The 21794-nt window shown below is 48.3% G+C and overlaps 2 protein-coding genes across 2 annotated transcripts; one reads left to right on the plus strand and one right to left on the minus strand.

Moving 5' to 3' along the window:
• Positions 1 to 268: 268 nt before the first annotated feature.
• On the minus strand, positions 269 to 5650 carry tbccd1 (TBCC domain containing 1). The gene is made up of 9 exons (XM_040201964.2): positions 5271 to 5650; positions 4593 to 4657; positions 4234 to 4500; positions 3897 to 4055; positions 3614 to 3730; positions 3157 to 3406; positions 2822 to 3008; positions 2219 to 2737; positions 269 to 1553 (listed from the first exon to the last, which is right to left on the minus strand). Exons 2-9 carry the CDS (start codon positions 4653 to 4655, stop codon positions 1406 to 1408), a joined length of 1710 nt encoding a protein of 569 aa, XP_040057898.2. The 5' UTR covers positions 4656 to 4657; positions 5271 to 5650; the 3' UTR covers positions 269 to 1405.
• dnajb11 (DnaJ heat shock protein family (Hsp40) member B11) lies at positions 5349 to 10085 on the plus strand. Its single transcript, XM_040201966.2, has 10 exons — positions 5349 to 5857; positions 6275 to 6431; positions 7072 to 7169; positions 7554 to 7686; positions 7800 to 7942; positions 8143 to 8225; positions 8298 to 8355; positions 8454 to 8565; positions 8691 to 8850; positions 9115 to 10085. The coding sequence occupies exons 1-10, from the start codon at positions 5784 to 5786 to the stop codon at positions 9177 to 9179; spliced, it is 1083 nt and encodes a 360-aa protein (XP_040057900.1). The 5' UTR covers positions 5349 to 5783; the 3' UTR covers positions 9180 to 10085.
• The last annotated feature ends 11709 nt before the right edge of the window (positions 10086 to 21794 follow it).

The following is a 21794-nucleotide window of genomic DNA, read 5'->3' on the forward strand; positions in this document are numbered from 1 at the left end:
TGTTAGGCTGAGGAATAGGTTAAGCTCAATAATGTTTTGTTATAATCTGAATAAGTAACAAACTGTCAAATGGTGAAAGTACAACATTTGTATCTGAAATGTAGTGGAGAAGTATAAAGTCCCATTGATCAAAATGCTAAACTACAGTTCAAGTGCCTCTGAAATTGTATGTAGAGAATTCATTCATTTCAATTTCTTCAATCAATCAAAGAATTTCCATTACATCACTTTGTCCATGAATGTAAAAATGGAATCAAAACAATAAGCCTTTAGTCCAAACTATAATTTATTTTCATCTTTTCACCAACTATATTGTGCACTTCGTACTGAGGTGCGCGTGTATTCAAATCAACACTTTGCAGCAGTAAGATTTTACAGTGTGATCACATCTTGAAGAGACAAATCATTAAAAAAAAACTATTAAAACTGCAGTAATATCCAGCATTTTAACAGTACATTTTCTTCATCGAGTCGACCCTCCCTTTAATAAAAATGCCCGGAAAACACACCCAGCAGTTCTATAGTACAGTAATGTGCGTTTCCTTCATGTGATGAGTGGAAGGGAGCAGGAAGCGAGTCGGGCTGAAGGACACTGAGGTTGTAGACGCTAAAAAAAAAAAAAAAAAAAAAAAAAAGGTACCAGCAAAACAAACATTTAGACAGCTGCAGTAAATAACAGAAGTATTGTCTGTACCTTCATAAAATATGAAAATCATGGGAATATTCCTCCTTCCCCTACAGTGGAAAACACTTTATTGCCATTATATATTGGATCAAGACCTGAGCTAGAAACTGTAGGAGCACCAATGTGTCCTCAACACCCAAAGTGCTACATTTCATCTTTAAATGCACGTTCTCCTAAAAGTGAATAGCACACCGTTAATATGCGTGTGCGTGAGTTTGGGAAGAAATGGTGAAAATTCCTGGAGGCACAGATGGACAAAAACACATCAAGCCATCAGTGCGTTAAGGTGACCCCCCCCCCCCCCCAATCAGTCTCTAAATGCAGACTCAAAAAAAGAGAAATTGAATTGGCCCCCAAAAGTTTGTGCCTGAACGACTGAGAACAGTGACTGCGCTGAAGCTTCTCTTCATGTGACCCTCAAAGCCTGCGGGGCGCGTCTCCCAACCACGGTGCTCACCATGTCCACTTGGCTCGGACACGTTAAAGGACTCATGAACAGGCCACTCGAGTTACACTCCAGTGAAGTGGGGCTACACTAGCAGTACCCGCCCCGGAGCAGCATGGGGAAACACAGGGTACATCAATACTGGCAGAAAACATCGTCCGCTTGTTAAGACCTTACAAGAGCTGCAAACGTCTGACCACACGTGCGTCCTGTCACGCTACGTTTAAGACCACAGCGACACGTCGGCGGGCCGCAGGCGACCGTCTCTCCGCCCGTCACTTCCTGACGTGTTTGCCGTCGTTGTCTCGCTGAGTCGCCGCCGCGGGCGGGACGAGGCTGTCGAGCTCCTGCCTGTGCCCCGTTTCCAGAAGCCACTCGTGGAACTTTACCTCCACCAACTCCTGGAACTGCCGCTTCTGCTCCCTTGAGAGCACAAATGAGAAATCAATGGACGGCAGGAGTAAAAGAAGGGGGGGGGGGGGGGGACAAGTACGAGCAGGAGAGATTAGTGCTGAAAGGTTCGGTTTTCTCACAATGTGCCGTCACTGCACCGAGCGGCCAACTCACATTCTTATCCATGTTCTGGAAAGCAGCCGGTCTGCTGAGGCTTTCCACTGATTCAAAGTGCGCAGACTATTAAAACACTTTTCCACGCGCGCGTTTAAGTACCGTATTTTCCGCACTCCAAGGCGCACTTAAAAGCCTTTAATTTTCTCAAAAAACAACAGTATGCCTTCTAATCCGGAGCGACTTACATATTTGGATCAATTGGTTAATCGGTTGATCCATACTGGTTGTACACGGCGCTCTGCCAAACATGCCATAAATGGAGATATGGAGCTTGTTTCAGGGCGCGTCGGAGAAACAAAGCTGTCGTTCTCGCCGAGCACTTTATGAGATTAAAGAGCGAGAGACGGCGCCCTTTTTCTCTACAGTAGCTGAACCATCTTAACGGGGAAAATAAGTTATTCTAAAAGGAGCCATTTACATATGAAAAATGTTCTAAAATAGGTCATTCGTTGAAGGTGCGCCTTATTGTGCGGAAAATACGGCATTTGACCGATGACGTTGGAGGTCCGATCACTCACTTGTTCAGCCGGGCCTCCAGCACGGTCTTCTGCCAGTTCTGAATCCTCATCTGCTTTTCGTCGAGCACCGCCTGATACTGGGGGGGCAGCCCCCCCGGCACCTCGCACGTGTCCCCCTCCGTCTTGAAAGGCACGACCAGCGCGTTGAACTCAGCCGGGGGCTGCAGGCGGTAGCAGGCCGGGTCCGGGTTGGCCGACGTGTTGACGAGCCCCTCGCTGCCTAGGAGCAGCGGTCGGTCCCAGGCGTTGGGGACCACGGCCAGCCCCACGCTGGCCATGTGGTCCTCCAGGGTGGGGTAGAACGTGTGGAAAGGCCCCAGCGTAATGTCAGTGTTTCCCGGGAGGAGCAAGGGGCGGGTGGGCGTCAAGGCGTGGACGGTGCAGCGCGAGGAGACTCCGACGGCGATCCGGCCGGCCACGCACACCACCCGCAGGTTCTGGCAGCCGTGGATGTGGACGCTGGTCTCGACTGGACCCAGGACCACCGTGCAGTCACGGCACTTGTCCACGCTGACCGATCTGCAGGTGGAACAGAGAGCATGACAGAGGGGAGGGGGGGGGAGGAGGAGGGGGGGGAGCGCCATGAACGGGAGCAGAGCTTGCCTGAGAGGGGAGAGAAGGTATATGAAGGCATCCGAGCATCTGTGGATTTTGATGTTGGCACCGGTCAGCTTGTCGGAGGTTTTCGCCAGCGTCTGTTTGAAGACCTGCGACATCAGCACCATCTTACTGCCGGGCGGAGCCGCGTGGGTGTTTCGAGCTATTTTGGCCCTCTTCATGGATCCCTCCACTGGAGCGCACAGGCAGAGAGCAAAGGCAAAGACCGGTGGAAAGATTTATGGCTACAAATCATCACACACGGAATATTAACTCGGTCCTCTCAAAAGACCGAGGAGATTCTGTTCACCAAACCTCGTACCAGGAGATTTTAAGGATACCTTGTTGGGCCCAGGCCAGTTTCTTGCCCGAGCACAGGCAGGCGGTTATCCCAAAGGGGTTGAGGGTGAGGCTCTGCTGGAGACACGAGAGGAGCTTGTGCTGGGGGAAGGAGCGGCTGAGCGCGGAGTAGCCGGCCTGCGTCTGGAGCGGACCTTTGCTCAGCAGCTTGTGGACGGGCTGAACCGCTCGGCCGTGGCAGACGGAGCCCTCCAAGAGCAGCCCCAAGCTCTGCACGGCCTTCAGGGAGATCTGGCAAAAGAGACACATGTGAATAGTCATTTGTTTCAAGTTTCATTTCAAATCAAAAAATGTACAGACGATCATATCTGCAAAGCTTCTAGTGGGAAGTGAAGCCCAGGTGAGCTGCCGGTGTAGGTAATCGCCCCCTTCACCTCCCCAGGAGAGACACTAGTTTGCTGTAAAGTAACACTGTATGCGTGCAGACAGTTCACAGACCTGGCAATCTCTGAGGGCCTGTCCAGATAGTGACAGCTGGCCAGGCTCCACCAGCAACTCCAGAATCTCCGCCAGATGGCTTTGCACAAACGACAGGTGAGCCTGATCATCCCAGTTCTGCGGAACCAAACAGCCACAAAGAAATGGACTATAAGTGGGACATCGCGATGAAATTGAGAGAAGACATTAGACGCGATAACGTCCGTGCGTCACACCAGCACATCGGTAGTAAACAGATCAACAGCATGCAATGAGGTTTCTTTCCCGTCACTGCAACGAGGACCTTGTTCTGAGAGCTGGTCTTGGCCTCTCGGTCCGATGGGGACGGGCAGCGAGTGCGACGACTGGGCCACTCTTCACCAATCAGGGAGGTGCGCAGAGACACGTGGTTCAGCTGCTGGATGTAGAGGAAGAGGAGGAACTGCATTGTGTCCACGGACAGCTGGAGTGAAAAGGAGACACAAAGTGTGCGTGTCAGTGTGCGGCTACTCGAACCTCCGCCTGGGGAAAAAACAACACTTAAGATCCAGAAACGGGTCATGTGAAACGGAGAGACAGCGACCTAAGGTAAACACACTTCGGTCATATATATATATATATATATTTTGCTCTTTTTTTACCTTGTTTCTTTGTTGATCCAGCTCACTTTTGGAAGAGCACTGGGAAAGGCACTCTGCCCACTCCAGCCTCTCCTCTGGAGTGTGGCCTATAAGCAGGTCAAAGGTCTCGAAGTAGAGCCAGGCGACGTCTTCTGGAAGCTGTAGCTTTCCACACGAAATATGCCTCCACATGGGCCAGCCCAACGTGGGGAAGCAGCCCTCCCGCGTTCGCACGTACGTGGCCATCTTGCGAAGGTAGTGGAAGCTGAGCTTGGAGGAGGGAGCCACCTGCAAGAGGCGTTAATTCCACTTCATTTTACTACGTTTTCATTCCCTGGGTGGATATCATTGCATTAGACTGATGGGAAGAGGACGTTCACCTGCAGTGCACCCAGTAGGAAGGGTTCCATGCGTGGCCAGATGCTCACTCGCTCTGCCTCCATGTCTGAAGAGAAAGGACATAACAAAAAGAAAGAGTCAGATGAATGGATGTGCAAGAATTTTCATTCATTCATATAGGAATACTGAAATTAGATTAACTGAGGATCAATTACTTACAGTTATCACCTGTATTTAATAAAGCTGACCATACAAGTTTTATTGCCAAAGTATGTGCACACAAAATATACAGCTAAAAGCAAGGCCAACGAAGCTACAGCACTTTACCCAGTGACATTTAAACCGTATTATAGGGATCGGGTTATTGCACGAATAATATTTTTTTTAAAGATTTTATTTGTGGTTAATTTGACCATATTGGCGATGCCTCTTGTAACGCTCCCATGACAACAGGGCGCCGCGTCGTCGACACCTGAGCAGAACATACAACTTAAATCAAGTGAGGCTAAAAGCTAACCCCGCCAACACAACAAGCGGGCACGCAGCAAACACGCGCGCCTGCCGTTTTGGCAGATACGTGAAGGGTGACGTCATGCGGTTAGCTCGGTAGCTGGGGGGGACGGTCCTGCCTCAGAGTGCGCTTCACCGAAGTGCTAACGTGGCTAGCTTCGGCTAGCTAGCGCGTCCGACGAGGCAAACGGCCGGTTCCGCGCGCTTACTTCAGAGCCTCTGCGTTGGTCCCGGGCGCCGCGGCGTTCCTCTCCGGGCGGGTCGCTCGTGAGTTGGCGCAGAGACGAGGACGAGGGGTGTCGTGGACCGCCGGTGTGCCGCGACGATGGAGGCAGAACTTTCTAACGTCCGCCGTTCTTCCTATTTGGCGCCCTCCTCCGAAACTGACATCTGTTGCGCGCATCTGGCGGGGGCGCGCTTTATGCTCCACCGAGGGCGCCGTTTTTAAGCTGGAGAAACGCGCTAATTCTTCTGAATTTAACGTCACACATGCATTTTCGTAGGCTCTGGGGTTAAATGTTACCCGTAGGAGAAGAAAAAAACAGACGCTGTCTTGGGTAGAAGGGTGAGATATGTTTCTTTAACGCGGGGCGGGGCTTGAGACGTCCAGTGGGCGGGCTCTATGTGACAGGAGGAAGAAGGCTCGTGACGGGCAGCCGGGATCCAACCTTCAAAAGCCGGCTGTTCTTTCGCCACTTCCCATCACAAAATACAGGCGTTCCATGGCGACCAAAGGGATGAACCTGTGCAATGTGTGCTGCCTGCTCCTTTACGTTGTCACGGCGGTGCTGGCGGGGTAAGTCTCACGTTGGACCCACTCAGCCGTTTGAAAGCGCCTCGCCGGGTGGTACACATGTTTCACTGTGATTGGTCCACAGCAGTTGTAACGTGTGTGGCGTGGACCGGGGCAAGTTCACACAAACACACACCGAGCCGGTCTAATGAGTGATTTATCTGGTGGTCTATCTAACGTAACGTAACGTTACGCGCTATGTATCCAGGACTGCGGTTTGAATGGCTAACTAGCTCCGTTAGCCCGAAGCTAACCTTCGTAGCAGCTAAGCTCTACCCGGCTTCATCGATTGGTGTATTTTAGCTATGTTAGCTAGCTAGCTAGCTGCTCATCACCACAATGCACCCTGTAGACAATACAAGTGTTCTGTCACTACCGCCTGTGTGTCGTCCATAATCCCCTTGACTATCTCTCTTGTAGACGAGATTTCTATGAGATCTTGGGGGTGACCAAGAGTGCAACGATCAGGGACATCAAGAAGGCCTACAGAAAGCTGGCTCTCCAGCTGCACCCCGACAGAAACCAAGACGACCCGAAAGCTCAGGATAAATTCGCGGACTTGGGTGCAGCTTATGAGGTGAGTTGTACAATGAACGCGGGCATGATTGGAGTTGTGGAGCGCCACAGTCTCATTTTGACTCTAAAAGTTGGTTTGAATGTGCATGACTGCCATTCAACGTAAGACCGGTGCTGTAGCTGCAGCATACATGGATGAGTCCGGAAGAGGCGCTGATATAGAAGTATTTTTGTACACTGGCTATTTGGTTGTTGATGGAGACGCTACGGCCGCTGTGATTGGTCGGGTAGACCGTGTGGCTGCATCCGATTGGCCGTGACGCAGCACAGCTGGCATTCGGGAAAGCCAGACGTGGATAGGTGGGCGGGGACTGAATGCAGGTGTTTTCCTATCAAACGTTCACGTTGGTCTTACAAATAAATGGCACAGTTTTGTCGTGTTTTTTTTATATATACAAGGAGTGGAAAATGGTATACTTACAACTATCTAGTATGACACGGATGAGTAATTATCGGTATATGACGCGTATCCCCGTTTTCCATCAATATTCCACAATTTTTACAGTGGCCCTCTTTCCTATTTTTAGCTGCCACTGCGGCTCCCTCCAGGATAAATATAGTTATCTTATTCAACCCTGTTATTCCGATAGTACTGCTTTGTTTGAATAGTCTGTGACTGACTGGTTGTTGTTGCTGTTAAGGTGCTCTCGGACGAGGAGAAAAGGAAACAGTACGACGCGTACGGAGAAGATGGACTCAAAGAGGGTCACCACGGTTCACACAACGATATCTTCTCCAGGTGGGTTTCCCGCGCCCAGGTTATTTTTTTTTTACAGTCGGAGATTGAAGAACCTCAATGAATGCTGTTAAATGGTTTATATAAGGTCAATCTGACTCTGTGTCAATGTAACACTGATTGCAAAGATAAATGTTGCTGTTGATTTATTACTCCTATTTCTGTTACTTTTGTTTGTCATTTTCAATCGTTAAGCATACATTCAACCAAACTAGGTGGGACTTGTGATTTGGGTGTACCAACACTTTAGGAAAATTGGTTTACAAGAATAACATGTCTGGGAAATTGGCTACAAAAAAACTTTTATTTTATAGCAGAAGTTAATTATTTTTAAATTCTGTCTACAAACTACAAAAAAAACTTCTCCTCACGGTCTTCCTGCTGCAGCTTCTTTGGTGACTTTGGTTTCATGTTTGGAGGAAATCGACAGCAACAGGATAAGAACATCCCCAGAGGAAATGACATCATACTTGACCTGGAGGTCATGCTTGAAGAGGTGTACTCTGGGAACTTTGTCGAGGTGAGGGGGTGGGGAGGAGGATCCTGCTCACTACACCAACAACCCACACTTATTAATCTTATTTGAAATATGCGCTAGAACGCGTCACATTTGCTCCCGGCTGTGTCGCACAGGTTGTACGTAACAAGCCGATAGCCAAAGAAGCGCCCGGCAAGCGGAAGTGCAACTGCAGGCAGGAGATGAGGACGACGCAGCTGGGACCCGGACGCTTCCAGATGACTCAGGAGATGGTGTGCGACGAGTGTCCCAATGTGAAGTAGGTCTTTGCTTGTGGTGAAACTCGGGGTTTGTCACCATCCCAGACTCGATCAGGCCAATGGATGAATAGAAGTAACTGAGGCCAACAAACGTCAAAACAGTTTCCCAAATAATTAGGCAGCCAAGTTCCAATCAGAGGTGTGATCAACTTTGGGAATGATGTGAAATAATAGTTTATTTTTGTGCTGCTCCCCACAGGCTGGTAAATGAAGAGAGAACCTTGGAGGTTGAAATTGAACAAGGCGTCAGAGATGAAATGGAGTACCCCTTCATTGGGGAAGGTAAATCTTTGCGACGCTTGTTATGAATCAGTTTCCAAATATGACCCGTTATTGACGCGTTTTTCTTTGCAGGAGAACCTCACGTCGACGGCGAACCTGGAGATCTGCGTTTCCGTATCAAAGTGCTAAAGTATGAACACGCTGGATCAGCTTCCTCCTGACTTGCAAACAAAATGCATCCAACGTAGAATGAGGTGCCGTAACGTCACGCTTTTCCCTTTTTTCTAGACATCCTGTGTTTGAACGCAGAGGGGACGACCTGTACACAAACGTCACCATCTCCCTGGTGGAGGCGCTGGTCGGCTTTGAGATGGACATCGAACATTTGGACGGACACAAGGTTCTGTACACACCTGGTGTTTGATTTTAATGTAGAGCCTTTAGAACCCGCCGATTTTCAGGCTTGGTGAACAGCAAGTTGGCGTCCAGCTGAGTTGAGCGGTTGCGTCCGTCTTTGATCGACAGGTCCACATCGTGAGGGATAAGATCACCAAGCCCGGAGCTCGCATGTGGAAGAAGGGAGAGGGCCTGCCCAACTTTGACAACATCAACATCCGCGGCTCACTCATCATCACCTTCGACGTGGAGTTTCCTCAGACGCAGCTCGACGAACAGCAGAAGGATGGTGAGGAGGAAGGTTCAAGGAGAAGCATCGGTGTTGGGATGAAGTGTCTTTATTTAACATACACTCTTTTAAAAGCGGTACATGCTGTAGTCAGCAGATTGAACTCCTTCAAGAGTTCAAATTGTCATTCGGTGTGTAACATCCAGGAGACACCATTGACCAATAGAATTGTAGTAATTGTATTTTAATTGACATATAAAATGTGTCTTTTACTTTGTTTTTTCTAACATGCTGCTGTTAAACGTGATCGTTCTGCTGTTGCAGGTATCCGGAGTCTTCTGAAGCAGGGCTCTGTACAGAAGGTCTATAACGGACTCCAAGGATACTAGCACACACACACACACACACACACACACACAGCCTGGACTGCGTTCTGTCTCACACACACTTCATCAACAGGGCCGCGCTGTGTGACTCTGACATGGTGTATTTATTGTCTTCAGATTGTTCTCAGGACGGCTTGAACCCAGTTCATTTTTAATGCTACATTAACAGCAGCGGCACAGTTGCAGGTGTTTTTATTGACATGAATCAATTGAAAAGATGCCATTTCTTTGTACTGTTTTTTTTTTTTTTTTCTTTTCTTTTCTTCCCAAATTATGTTGTAATAAGACCTTTTTGTTTGTTTTAAAAAGCTAAATCAATACTTTCTGAGTTAAGTTGGCCTGTATGCAGAGTCTTTAAACCACCGGGTGTCTGTATCGGCCTGCTGACGGACACGAGGCGCACAAAGCCCGCTAATGTCACGCAGCTCATGGCCTCGTTCACCTTTTCTGACCGCTAAAACATTTTGGGTTGTTCTTGTCAAATTTCTGTTCAATAACACTTTGTAAATAGGAAAGTACAAAGCTCATCGGTTTGTTGTGTTCTAGTTTTCCTATTTTAAGTCGGCTCTTTATCTGTTTACACGCTGCAAGGGAAGAACTGCCCCCCCCCCCAGGTTCACTGTGACGAGAGTTGACCTCTTAAACACACAGTGATGTTTTACTATGTTTGGAGGAATGAGGCGCTGCTGTAGGAGAGAAAATAGGTTCACACAATCCTCGTCACTCACCTTTTTAAATCAAAGGGACTTCATATTATTATCGGCTTCCGTGTGGTTCATTCTCTTTCTCCCCGTTGGTTTTTACTATCAACTCACCGCTGCCTCCCAGTGTAATGAGCGTCATGGCCTTAGGGAGGGGGGTGAAGTACTTTCCACCGACGATCTGAATAAAGATTTCTACAAATTCTGATGAGGTGTCTAATGCCAGGTTCACCGGCAGAAGGGTGGTGGGGGCTTTTCTCTCAACTGAGCCAGTATTTTAACATGAGTGGTGACTAGCTGCTCTTTTTACTTTCTGATTTAAAAAAAACAACACTTCATTATTGTAATAACATGAAAATCAATGCACTACATGTTTCCAATTATTTTAATTATGATTTAAGGCTTGAAACCACAAAGCACACCTCCATCCTGGAACGCGTTTACTTAAACCCTCCGATGAGAGGAGCCTGAAAGCCAAAAGGCCTTCTGGGTTTTACATTTTTTGTGATCATTTACACTAATAGTTTTTTTGTTTTTGTTTTTAAAGAAAAAGGTTCCATCAAAGCCACCGTAAGACACCCAAGCAGAATCATTAATGTGAGCGAACAGAGGGCATTATGGGTATAAACTGTCCTGACCCCGTGACCCCTCAGTGGCGTTACAGTAAGTGTCGGAGACCCCCACCTCGTGGGTTGAGCAGGGGTATTCATGAGGGTGAGTTTATGCTGTGGTGTACACATCTGCTCACCAGTGCCCACTCTGTGTGTGTGTGTGTGTGTGTGTGTGTGTGTGTGTGTGTGTGTGTGTGGCCGGTCTGCGTGCATAATGAACTCCCACAGAGATAGCAGGCCTGTGGTGGAGGGAGTTTCCTCCCCGGCCCACCACAACATCCCGGAGTCATTTCCAGACCGGAGAGGCTCCATGGAGGGGAGCGGGGGGGGGGGGGGTGGGGGGGGGTGCTGTGATCCCACAAAACGTCCCACTGTGTCCCTCGCTGTCCTAATACGTCCCCCTATAAAGGCTGCAGTGCCACGCCAAACAGGACCGGCTGAAGAAACGCAGCACCTGAACCGAGGTGACCCCCGGTGACCCCCCGGTGCCCCCCCGGTGACCCCGTCAGAGAGGCCGGGGTGAGTGATGGAGGGGATTTCACACCACAAATGAAAACCGCTTGTCATTACAACTTGCAAGGCACATGAGGGCAGTATTGCCTCTTCAATCAGATCCTCTAAATCACTTTTTATTACCCACAACACTCGAGTAGTGTGTGTGTGTGTGTGTGTGTGTGTGTGTGTGTGTGTGTGTGTGCACAAGAGCACGCTAGCACTTGCCAGTTGTTGATGCACATAAGCACAGGGATCACACTTGACCCTGAGAGTAATGACTTGTAAGCGTATAGCTGCAGGGTTAAGAGAGGCGCGGGCTAAAGGAGGGCTAATTGAGCAATCTGTGTGTGTGTGTGTGTGTGTGTGTGTGTGTGCGTGTGTGTGTGTGTGCGCTGCGGCGGCGGCGCCAATGGGTGTTTTGACCTGCTCTGACTCGGCAGTGTGCTCGGTTAATGGTGCCTGACCTGACAAATGCAGGGTTTGTAGAGAGCACAGCTCCCAAAAGCAACAAAAGATCATTTCTCAGAGAAAAACATGGAAATATTACTTTGTTTCCCATAAAATTGTCGTGTTCTGAGAACAGTTTATGTCGTTGTAAAATATCACAACCTAAGATGATTAAACTGTGTATCGTAAAGCTGCTGTTGTTGGTACGCCTGCATCAAAGTGCATCCAATATGTCTGCCGCTCGGTGCGATGCTGTTTGTTTTATCTTATTATTATTATTATTATTCAAGAGAAGAACAGCGAGAAAACGATGGAGGAGAAACCTTTAACAAGCGCTTGGGATATTAGAAGTGAGGCCCCTCCTCTGAATGTGTGTGTGTGTGTGTGCGTGTAGTTATCAATGCTGTGAAGCCCTTACACATGCCACGGAGTCCGGGGAGGACAGTGGGAGGGGGTGAGGGGGGGGGGGGGGAGGGGGGATGAGGGGGGAGGGGCTCTGCCCGAAATAAGAAAAGCTGACCGACAAAGCCTGCAATTTGTGGGATATGAGCGTAAAGCAAACAAAGGGCAGCTTTTGTGCTGAATAATGCACGTCAGCCGTGTCCTCGTCCCGCCGTGGGAGGGTCGGGGGGGTCGGGGGGGGGGGCGTCCATCGCTCCGCCGTGTGTCTCGTGTTGCTATATTAAAGCCAGTCACCTCAAAGGGGGAAAAGCCTCAACTATTCAGCAAGTCAATGGCGGGGCTCTCATTACCGCCGTGGGGAGGATAAAGCGGCTTTGGGAGGGGGGGGGGGGGCGTGGGGGGGTTGAATTCGGCGACTTCGGCCCTCCCGTTTATCCCGATGCCTTCTGGGGGATAAACATAGTCCACTGTCATTATCTCGCTCTCTCTCCTCGTCTCCGTCTCTCTGTCCTCTCCCTCGATGACTTTTATTTATTTCCTCTCCCAATTTTGTCATCTAATGACCCGTGTTGTGTTGTTGTTTGAAGAGGGGGGGGGGGGGGGGGGGTCTCTGGTCTCCCACATCCTGGGGGGGGGGGGGGGGATGCTGGAGGGACGAGCGCGAGACAAACTAGCGCTGCAGACCACCTATACGGATGAAAGAGGCGAGGGCCCGGGCGGCGTTCCCCGGGTCAACACAATGCCGCCGAGGCAGCGCGCCGTGTCACTGTATATGCCCCCCCCCCCCTCTATACCCCTCTCCCCACAGAGGGTTTCTACCCGGCGGGCCTCTGGGTCGGGGGACACAGCGGCCTTCCAGCAGGGCCACAGGAATAGTGGCGTATTATAAAAAGTGGCGCGGCGTATGAAATGATGTGAATATGTATTAGTGGGAGGGGGGGGGGGGGGGGGGGGTGAAAGCGGTCTTTGTGTTAGCAGAGGCCTCTGGTGGACCCTCCCCTCGCCGCGGCGTTGCCCGGGCCCTGTGGTGGCGGATCACAGTTAATAACTGTGCGGTGGGCTGTCAGAGGCACTTAGCCTGACGCTGGGCAGGACGGGGGTCCCGGGGGGGGGGGTGGGTAGGGGGGGGGTACACCGCCCGGACCAAAGCCCTCAGCCGTGAAGCAGAAGAGACAGCAAAACGAGGTGGAGACTTCTATCGGGGGAATGAAACGGTCACGAGTGTTGTGGGGCGGGGGGCCTTTTGGGGACGTTGGCATGAAGAGGGTGAGGTTTTCCAACGTGAGTGCAGGTCGAGGACTCGGTGCGAGGTCAAGCCAGGGGTCGGTGGCAGGCCCCGTCGTCATGTGAGTGTCGCTGAACCGATGACGAGGGTCCTCCCTCCCCTCTACGCTGTTAATGCGGCGAAACAAAACCCTCCGCTGAAGCTCATCCAACGCGGTCGGGGACCACGTCGCCGATCATCAGCACCAGACGTTATCTGACCCTCAACACAGTACCTCAACACAGCTCTTATCTGATGCCCGCTCATAAAGCTCAGGGAGGGCCGTCTTGTGGGAGCGAGGGGAGGGGCCCGGGGGGAGGGGCAGCCAATGATAGACTCGTCTGATCTTGAGTGGCGTTTTATTCCCCCGGCTGTCTGCGAACTCCAAAGTCCAGCTCATCCCCCCCGTTGGCGAGATTAGATAACCCAGTTTTAGAGGTGTTTGCTCGGTCGACTCCTCTCTGGCCTAATAGCGTCTGATCTAATGGGAGATTGCAGAGCGGCGCGGCGCCATGGCGATGGCCAAACAACCCGGGGAAACAAAGCAGGGCCGAGCTTTAGTACCCGTGATTACCAGACGAACATCAGCCGCTCTGCTTGAAACCCACGGCAATAAATATCCCACGCCGCCTTAATTACGGCTATTATGTTGTCTCTTCTGGTTAGAATATGAAAAGTTCACGGTGACTGGACTGAAATGGGCTGCTATATTTATTGATTTAATTTGTTAATTACGTACTTAATGTCAGCTTTTGTTCAAATTGTTTTAGAGATATATTCGTTCCGCCGCTCGCCCACTTACAGAATAATATAAATAAATGTGTGTTATAGATGGTGACCCTTTTTAAATAATCTGTCATTTTACTTTCACCTCTTCATCATTAGCATTGTACTTTGCTACATTTCAAGTTTCATCCTTTACAAAATACCAAGTCAGGGAGTATTTTTATTTTTACCTCTGATGTTTTTTCATGTACACATATTTATGTAATGTACGTAGCTTAATATTGTTTATTGCTGCTTTGGATTTGATCCTTTTTACTCAGCTGCAGAGAGTTGTGTAATATTGATACTCAGTTGTGTGCACAGCTGCATCAGTAGAATATATAGTTGGTTTGGCTTTTTTACACTACTGTATACTAAACACACAGACGCATTTTGACATACTTACTTTTAATCCAAGTTCATCTTTGCGGAAGTATACTTTTAATTAAGCATATATCTTCTAAACTAAAGTACTTTTACTCGTATAATTCACTCGTACCTGTTTTTTTTACCAGTCTAAACAGCAGATGGATGAAAGTAAAACTGAAGCTGTGAGGGTAAAAGAGCTAAAATAACTGTAGAACTCTGTATATTGTAGTCATGTGATCCATCGTTGATCAGGGAAATATTGATGACAGACGTTTTAAATGAAATGACCTGTGTGTGTGTGTGTGTGTGTGTGTGTGTGTGTGTGTGTGTGTGTGTGTGTGTGTGTGTGTGTGTGTGTGTGTGTGTGAAAGAGAGAGAGGGTAAGTAGCTCTGTTACTGGCGTCTCTGGCGCTCTGTTTAAATCATCACTTCCTGTTCTCAATCCCCAAGTCTGCTTATCCATCATTTCATAAAGTTACGTGTGTGTGTGTGTGTGTGTGTGTGTGTGTGTGTGCGTGTGCGTGTGTCCTGGTACGTCTCGGGGTCCTGTTGCACCTACTCCGGCGGTGGGTGAAAAAATAAATTCAGGCTGTTCCCCTCAAGACACCCCTCAAATTACGGCCTAATCAGTTAGCCCCTAGGAGCCGGCCCAAACAGACAGCCCCCCCAGACCTGCAGCACCCTCTCATCCTACACACACACACACACACACACACACACAGCGCCGAGCCCGGCCTTGTCCCTGCAAGGACCTCGGTCCCTCTCTCTCTCTCTCTCCTCCGTCTGAGACAAACCAGGTCCAGCTTCGGGTTTGAGAAAAGTGTCGGCGTCTGCTGTCCCTCCCTCACTTATCCACTCCTGTTGTCTAGTCTGCACGGCCCGTTCACCTCTCGCACACGCACACACACACGCACACACACACACACACACACGCCATATGCACACATACTAACTTGTGTGGGTGTGGAGGGGAGGGGTGGGGGGGGTTTAAGCTCATTGACAAGTCGAGTAATCTCCGTGAACTTCAGTTCCATCAAACCATTTCCAAGACAGGCGCATCGACCCCTCAGAGAGGGTTGTTGACTTCTCGTACACAAAACAACACACACACACACACACACTTGTATCTGCGTATGCATATGAGAGCATGCAGACAACATCTGGAGCGTCCCTCTGATTCACTCATTTGGACTGCGTTCTCTTGTCTGCCGTCGTCCTCTCCCTCCTCTTCCTCCTCCCCCTCACTCCCACTCACCCTCCTCCCGTCTCGCCCGTCCGTGGGTTTGAAGTGGACAAAGTGGGCTGGCGAGCATCCGAGAGGAGAGCCGTGGACGGGAACAGAAGCATCCTCTGACTCCGCTGGCACACATCTGGCCAGCTGCCTCCGCAGCGCTCTATGAGGCCGCTGGTTTGTTTGTACGGAGGCTGCAGAAAGCATCCGGGGGCTGAGAGGCCTGTCGATCGAATACATCAAAGCCTGGGAAGACTTTTATTATCGGCCAAACAATCTAATTCTACTCAATGTGATGACATTAACGAGCCGTTGGGCTGGAATTCTGTTCAGAATATTTCAAACAAACACTTGGTCATGATTCAGTTTTGTGAGTGAGTTGAGTTCACTTCATTTTGTCACATTTTCATTTAATGTCATTAAATCATTAAAATGAGTGTTTCTGCATCTTGTTTCTTGTGTGATAAATCACACACAGGTTTTGTTGTGAGTGTTCATTTATTAAATATTTGACCAAATTATTGATATCATGTGAAAGTACTGATATCACACAAGCAAAATATACCTGAAGAAAAATGACAGCAGTAAAATGTTCCCTGTCGTGGTTTTATATCAAATGTTTCTGGTTATTTTTACTGCTGCATCACTGTGCATGTTGCATTTAACTGCTTTATATCAGTTGCATTATATCCTATATGAGCATCATGTTCTCACTGTCCTGTGAGAATCACAAATACCTCAAAAGAAAAATGCCATTTTAGAGAATTCATGAAAAGTTAGTTGTGTCCCGTTTATCAGTTTGTGGGGAGTTTAAGTTAAAGTGCTTACAGAACCACCTAGGAAATATTTAAATAATAATTCATTGCAACTAATATGCACAAATACACACGTCACCCTTCAGACGTCAGTGACCTGCACATCAACAAGAGCGGCTTTGGGGGCGATTTGTGCTCCCGCCTTCCCCCAGCGGGATAACGTTTCACCGGTCTAGTTTAGCTCACTCACGGCCCTTCAACACACGTGGAAGTGACCCTCAGACGCCTCTCACTGCCCCCCCGCCGACCGAGCGGTGTGCGCGGAGCAGCTGATGACATGATGACATGATGTGTGTGTGCGCGCTGTGTTGTTAACCCGTCCAAGGGCAGCAAAGCAATAACAAACACGCGATCCCAGCAGCCCGCTCACCTCTGACCCCTGCACCCTGCGCACAGCCGGCCAGATCGCTATCGCTCTGACGGCCACTCAGGAACCAGCCAACGCACACTCGCGGACACAGACGCACACATTCAGACGCACTAAATACCCCACAGGCCCGTACGGGTGTCCCCTCCTCAGTGCGGGTCTTCAATCATTGACTCTCTTTGGGGAAATCAAAGGGATTTACTTTGGGAGACAAAAGCTTCCTCATTGGTGTCGGACAGTAAATGATTGACATTTACTTTGAATGCGTTGGCCCCGCCCACCCTAGGAGGGGGGGGGTCGCAGGGGCCGCAAAGTGAAACCATCCACCCCTCTGTGCACCCTAGTTCACCCACAAGGCCGTCCGCCGGTGCCGGGCTGGTTTTTTGGGACAAAGATTCGTGGCGCAGACGACGCGTTTCCAGAAGGCTCTGAGGACCAGCATGCTTCATGGTAGGGTGTGTGTGTGTGTGCGTGCGTGTGTGTGTGTGTGTCCTCCCTGTCCTGCTCCTCAGTCACGTTGAGCGTGAGCCGTTGCTTTTTGCCTCGCCGCCCGGCGGCGGTTTTTTTCAAACCGTCCCTCCTCGTCCTCCTCGACTCGTGGCCGACACTTTCGAAACGCGTCGGGTTGCGTCGCCCTCAAGCATCGACCTGCTCGTGACGCGGGGCCCCTCAGGTGTTGGGGGGGCCCCCTCAGGTGCGGAGGAGGCAGGCTGTGTGTGTGTGTGTGTGTGTGTGTGTGTGTGTGTGTGTGTGTGTGTGTGTGTGTGCTTCATTTTTAGTGGGAGCCTTTGTGTCCCTTCTGTGAATTAGAAGAAGTATCCACCGAGAGGGGAGGGGTTAAAACGGTCTTTTAAAGAGTTTTAATTGCCTTTATTGAGGCTGCGTACATTAAGGCAACGACTTGGGCTCTTAGGATGAGCGACCCCCCCTCTCCACCTCCCCCCTTGAAGCTGGTCGCTGGTGCACGTCTGGTCGGATTTGCTTGTGGTGGTGTCCATGTGGAAGACAATCCCTCTGGCAGGTCAGATAAAGCCCCCGAAACACTGAGCACCCAACCCCTCATTACAGAGACCGCCGCTGTTTTGTTGCTGGTGGGGCCCAATCAACCCCCCCCCCTCTGCAATTCTGTTCAAATGAGAATTGAATTTCTCTTTTTTTCCAAAGTGTTTATGTTATCGTTTGTAAATCTTACCAGAAGTGGACCGTGGCACACGGGGGGGGGGACTGCTGCACACGTTTAAATGAAGTATTTACAGATAATTCCAACTGTCAAATACTCGCGCCCGATGACACAGTGCAGAGTGCTGACGCTCACAACCGCCAAACTCCCAGCGCCCTCCTCGTTAGGCAGGCGGGTTTGATTTCAGGTACGAGAAGGTATAAGGGGGAGGAGGATGAAAACCAAAAGAGGGGGCTGCCGGGGGGGTCACGGCTTTTGAAAAAGGAAAAACGATCCTGTGTGGCGTCCGGGAGCTCGAAAGGGCCCCAGACAGTGAGGTGGAATAAAGACATTATAGAGCACGCCGTCCCTGATGGACACGTCTGCGAGGGAGACGTCTGTGGACAGTCTGCTGCTTTCACCACTAAAAGAGGCCGTGTTGATCTTTCTAACAGGACTCTAATACACTTGGCGTGCGTTGTGACTTCTCTAATGGCTCATGAAGCATTCGTAGATCCGCTATAAGCCACCAAGACGAGCAAATGAGTGCGGAAAGATCCCCTTTTCTGTGGTTTAATGTTCATAAACCATCAACTAATGCTTACTAAGTTGTTAATAAACAGATATCGGTGGAGATTCGCCAAGTTGTTCTTTTTTATTAGAAAGGGGCGGAACTGATCCAAGATAAATCCTTTTTCAAAATAATATTATTTGAAAATGCTCAGGTCAAAATTTGCACCACACAACAAGCATCAACATTAGGAACATTGTTTGTTTTTTCTTTTGTAAAAGCTTAGATCATAACCCATTCATATCCATCCTTTTGCCACAATAATAGTTGTTGGTTTGTCAGCCGGAGGGGGGGGGTCACGCGTTAATAGTAATGGCGCTTCTCGTGGCCTGCGGGCTGGGAAATGGTGTGAGGGAGCGATAATGGACTCGTGAGTCGTGACCTCTGCATGGAAGCAATTTGAGGGGGGAAACAGTTGAAAGTGGCGTAAAAGACAAATTAACCGTTGGACGGAAACGAGATACGTCCGTTAGAAAGGCGCGTTTGGACGCGTGGGCCCGTCGGTCGCTGCAGGGATATCAGAGATGCACACGGACACAACAACGCGATTCAGGCTCACCAAAAAAAAAACAACTCCCATTAATCCGGACCACGGAAACAAAAACAGCTCTGTTCGTTTTCCATCTGCGTCCCAACTTTACATCTTAAACCTCCCCGATTCTCTCCAATCAGGAGAAACCAGCAGAAATAAACTAAAAATATGTATTTATTGTTGCTCTGGTTTTTGTTTAATAGTCTGTTTCGTCTCACACGTCTGTTGTTCGTTATAAGTTAGTTACTTTCGTTTTCAATTAAAGGTGATTGTAACCAGCACGAGCGTTTAATTTAGCGGAACACTGGGAGACAGAAAGAAGAAGAAAAAGGAGAAAACGTCAGTCATAACATGTTATTACCATTATTATTATTATTATTATTATCGCTGTAATTTGTATTAATGTTTCTGTTATTTAAAGTTATTAATTTTATTGGGTAGGCAAAATATACATATTCCCTTAGTCCAGTATTTTATTTATTATTATTTTCATTATTATTATTATTATTAATTCTGTTGCTAAAATAAGCAAATCTCTCTAATTAGTCTTCTATTTTATTTCGTATTGTTTATTTGGTATGTTATTCCATTTCTTATTATAATAGAAGCGGGCCACACATCTTCACCCGTCGAATTTGAATGACATTATTTTAACGCTTCATTTATCATTTATCGTGCATTATTTCCTTTATTTATTTACACCAGAGTTTCCGTTCTCAGGTCGGTTTATGTGGTTCTTTCTTTTGTCTCGATCATTTTCAGCATCAGCATCATCATCATCATCATCATCAGAGAGCTCGTTGCAGCGTTGTGGTGAATAAATAAAGCGATATGAGAGAGGAAACTCAGGCCGAGGCATTATTTTGGTTTCCGTAAAGAGATATTTAATTTAGCTTTGTGATAAGAACACAGTGATCAGACTTGTACTCATTTCTATGTGTAACGAGGCCGTGTCCTCCCGACGCGCTGCCTTCGTTTGTCTGACGAATTTAAGTGAAATATTTCATGAAAAAATCATTTGCATCCAGCTGTTGTTCAGGAAAAAACGTAACAACAGAGAAGAAGCAATTATTCCTCACTTTGTCAAATGAGGGCAATCCAAGACGCCGACATCTAATTTAACGCGACACTTCTTTTATAATTACTTTTTTAACGTTGGCTTTCTCTCTTTTTCTCTTCACCACACAGCCGCGCTGTTTGCACAAATGACGCCTTTTTTGCCCAAATACTGCCTCTGCTTTTCTCAAACACGTCTGAACCAAATCCTTTGAGAGGTCTCGCTGCCACGTTACATCCCCAAAGATGATCGAAAGATATAATATCGATATAATATCTATTTTCTTTTTTTTTTCAAGCACGAAAATGTATTTTTATATTTATGTAAACCTTTACATATTTTTTCTCCCGAGGCCCATGATTTAAAATCGCCTGATGCAAGACACATGACCCTTAAACAATTCTGCTGACCTGCTTGACTTATTGAATCTTTTTTGTGCGGTAGTTGGATACTTGAGATCACAGAAGGGTCACTTTCTATAAACCGGTCTGCTCCCTGGATGTGGAACAAATAAGCGTGTTATTCTTTTCTTTCTTTTGAGGGGGTCACTCAGCCACACACACACTCACACACACACACACACACACACACACACACACACACACACACACACACACACACACACACACACACAGTCCACCTACCTCTGAGATAAATGTGTTCTCAATAACTTCCAATCGTTATCATGTTTGACACGCACAGCTTTGAGGGACATGCAAATAAAAAATCCACACGAATTAATGTATTTCTGGGATCAATATTTAATACCGAGCGCACACAGATAGAAATGTGAAAGGTAGATTGTGTTCACGCGACGCGGTGCGCGCAGACGGTTCCCCGCCGGGCTCCAATAACTCAGAACTGCACAACGATGAGATGGAACAAAACGCGCACGACGCGCTCAGTCAACACAACATTTATTTAAATGAATGCGGAGGATTTTCGCTTCCGATCCAATGACAAAGTTCTCAAGATGAAACTTCTCCTGTTCTCAGGTAATTACAATATTTAGACACGGCGGGGAAATTATTGCTATTTCATTTACGATGACTTATTTAAGTAAAAAAATGGTTTTCATTTTCGACTTCACTGGATTTCGGCTGGGATGAATTAAAAATGAACTACGATACTCGCAGTTTAAGAGGAGCTGGTGTAGCAACAAAAAACACAAATAAATATAAATAAACTACCCTACGACTTAAATAGCCTCCAGGAGCTTGATGTTGGTTTATTCCCCCAAAAAACATTACAGAAAACCCGTTGACACTCTGGAATTTACAGCCTGCTTGTGAGAAACAAAGCTTTTGAATTGGGTTGTAACGCCATTATTTCAAAACCACTAACGAGGTCATTGGCGATAAAACTAAATAAACTGTAAGAAACAACCTGTTGTGTTTAATAAGCTCTCTTTTATTCATCCCGACCCTTTCGGCCCTACGGGCAGCCACCCCCCCCCCCCCCCCCCCCCCCCCCCCCAGGAGCGCGCATTATTATCACACGTAATACGTTTGATACCGAGGCAGCAGATCTGCAGGGTTCTTATAACAAGGCCGCGTGCAGCGCCTATTTGTGTTGCTAATGTTTCACTGTGACTGCGAAGTTGTGTGATTTCTTCCTCCCCAAAGTCAGCTCAAGATTTCAAGACTGAACTATAACCTTTTTTCATTCTAGCGATCGCTCAATGCTTTTTCCATTGATCACTTTAATGCGTCACGAAATGCTCCCGGTGTCGATCGATGGCACAGCGCAGCTCGAGTCTGTATCCTGGAAAGCTGTACACGTGCACGCACACACGAGCACGCGGATGATCCGGATTTTTATAAAATGAAATA

Source organism: Gasterosteus aculeatus, chromosome 16, assembly GCF_964276395.1.
Source record: "Gasterosteus aculeatus chromosome 16, fGasAcu3.hap1.1, whole genome shotgun sequence".
NCBI lineage: Eukaryota > Metazoa > Chordata > Actinopteri > Perciformes > Gasterosteidae > Gasterosteus > Gasterosteus aculeatus.

Excerpts from the sequence above, each read along its gene's own strand:
- dnajb11 (XM_040201966.2), top strand. The coding sequence starts at position 5,784 with ATGGCGACCAAAGGGATGAACCTGTGCAATGTGTGCTGCCTGCTCCTT. Across the intron at positions 7,687-7,799 it reads ACTCTGGGAACTTTGTCGAG|GTTGTACGTAACAAGCCGAT; the intron begins GTGAGGGGGTGG and ends TGTGTCGCACAG. Across the intron at positions 8,356-8,453 it reads TTCCGTATCAAAGTGCTAAA|ACATCCTGTGTTTGAACGCA; the intron begins GTATGAACACGC and ends CCTTTTTTCTAG.
- tbccd1 (XM_040201964.2), bottom strand. The coding sequence starts at position 4,655 with ATGGAGGCAGAGCGAGTGAGCATCTGGCCACGCATGGAACCCTTCCTA. Across the intron at positions 3,407-3,613 it reads AGGCCCTCAGAGATTGCCAG|ATCTCCCTGAAGGCCGTGCA; the intron begins GTCTGTGAACTG and ends CTCTTTTGCCAG. Across the intron at positions 3,009-3,156 it reads ACTGGCCTGGGCCCAACAAG|TGGAGGGATCCATGAAGAGG; the intron begins GTATCCTTAAAA and ends TGTGCGCTCCAG.